Below are 1,417 nucleotides of genomic sequence, written 5' to 3'. Positions count from 1 at the left end.
CCAGAATTGGTGTGGTGAGCTGTGTGTTGACCCCACGAGAGTGGGATAACGCCGTGGTCCAACGAGCTTTCTAACCTCGGTTAGTGCCAAAATTGCGAATTCAAATGGTGTGTGTAGGCACCTTGACTGAGACACCATGGTAAAAGTCAGGCGGTGTTAGAGATCACTGAAAACAGTCCTTTTAAATCTAGATACTGGTGCCTTTGCCTCCTACTGTGAAAATTGTTAACCAATAGCTCTGTGAGTAATCTCGAAATGAAGGCAAGTATAGCTATCCTTATTATAAAACGCAGATGTGAAGTGAAGTGAAAAGACCCAAAATCATGCTGCATATTGGGGGCAGAGCCAAGGACCCGGGTCTCGATTGGAAAGCCAGTGCTGCCTCGGGCTAGTCTCTCTGCCTGTGCTCGTTACCGGTTTTGTAGATTGCTGGTATCTGTGGCTCCTGCTCTGCTTGAATATTTTCCCTGGTTTGGTATCAGTAGAGTTGTCCAGGAAGATGAGGAGGGTCTGTTGGTGGAATTTCTTCTGAGAGAAAACATAAGACTTCCTCTGTGACCTGGACTCTATCGCCCAGTCTGGCTGTGCTGTAAATCCAGCCCTGGAGGAGCAGCAGCAGCCTTGCCTTACCCTCGCTTACCCCGGCGTTGCCTTTCAGTACCCACCAGAATATTGACAGCATAAATGAACCAAAGAGCGTAACGTGTTCAGATTCCACCCTGTTACGGACTATATATACTTCAGAGGTAGTAAAGGACAGCTCCAGAAACTCGTTGCCAGCTGGACGAGAGCTGAGGCCACTGTGAAAAGGATGTGCCCGGCTTCTAGAGAAATAACTTTATCTTAACACGGACCTGCTGCAGAGAGCGTTCTGCCTTGCTGCGAGGCACGCTGCGCCAGCAGCCACGGGAGGGTTAGGCGTTATAGCCGAAAGGTTGCAGCAGGAGTTTGCTTGGCCTGTGTCCTTTCATAGGTGAGCGCATACTTCCTGGGAGGTTCACGGGTATAATCCCAAGACATATAATAAGAGCGCGATTACAAAAGCGCCACACACCCTTTGCTGCTTATTGCAAGTCTGAGGCATCAAAGTATGATTTGTAAAGTCTCTCGGAAGTCTTGTAATTCTAACTGCCATACAGCTTTCGATCTCGCTGGCTGAAATGTTTGCTGAAGCCGTAAAAGAAACTTGTTTCCATTTGACCCTTTGCTCCTGCGAAAGCCAAAAACGTGGTCGGAAATCTATTTTCAAACGGGATCTTCCCTTAATGTGTGAGCGTGACTAGTTTGGTTAGCGAGGCAGAATTTGGAGGTTGTGCAGTGCGGTAGGCTCGCCACTGAGCTTTTCACTCTGTTGTGCCATTGTTTTCTGTAGCTGCGAGAACATTCAGCCTTTTATTGAGGAATTTCTACAGATCTT

General features: G+C 47.8%; 1 protein-coding gene across 1 annotated transcript in view; it reads left to right on the top strand.

The window, feature by feature from the left end:
* The window catches only part of ASCC2 (activating signal cointegrator 1 complex subunit 2), a 24,906-nt gene that overhangs the window by 11,995 nt on the left and 11,494 nt on the right, over positions 1-1,417 (top strand). The window contains 1 exon segment of the mRNA XM_009888975.1: positions 1,373-1,414. Within this exon segment, the coding sequence (XP_009887277.1) occupies positions 1,373-1,414 (42 nt within the window).

Source organism: Charadrius vociferus, unplaced genomic scaffold (genome assembly GCF_000708025.1).
Source record: "Charadrius vociferus isolate BGI_N301 unplaced genomic scaffold, ASM70802v2 scaffold1351, whole genome shotgun sequence".
NCBI classification, from domain to species: Eukaryota; Metazoa; Chordata; class Aves; order Charadriiformes; family Charadriidae; genus Charadrius; species Charadrius vociferus.
Note: the sequence above shows the minus strand (reverse complement) of the source record. Positions and strands in the feature narration are given on the sequence as shown.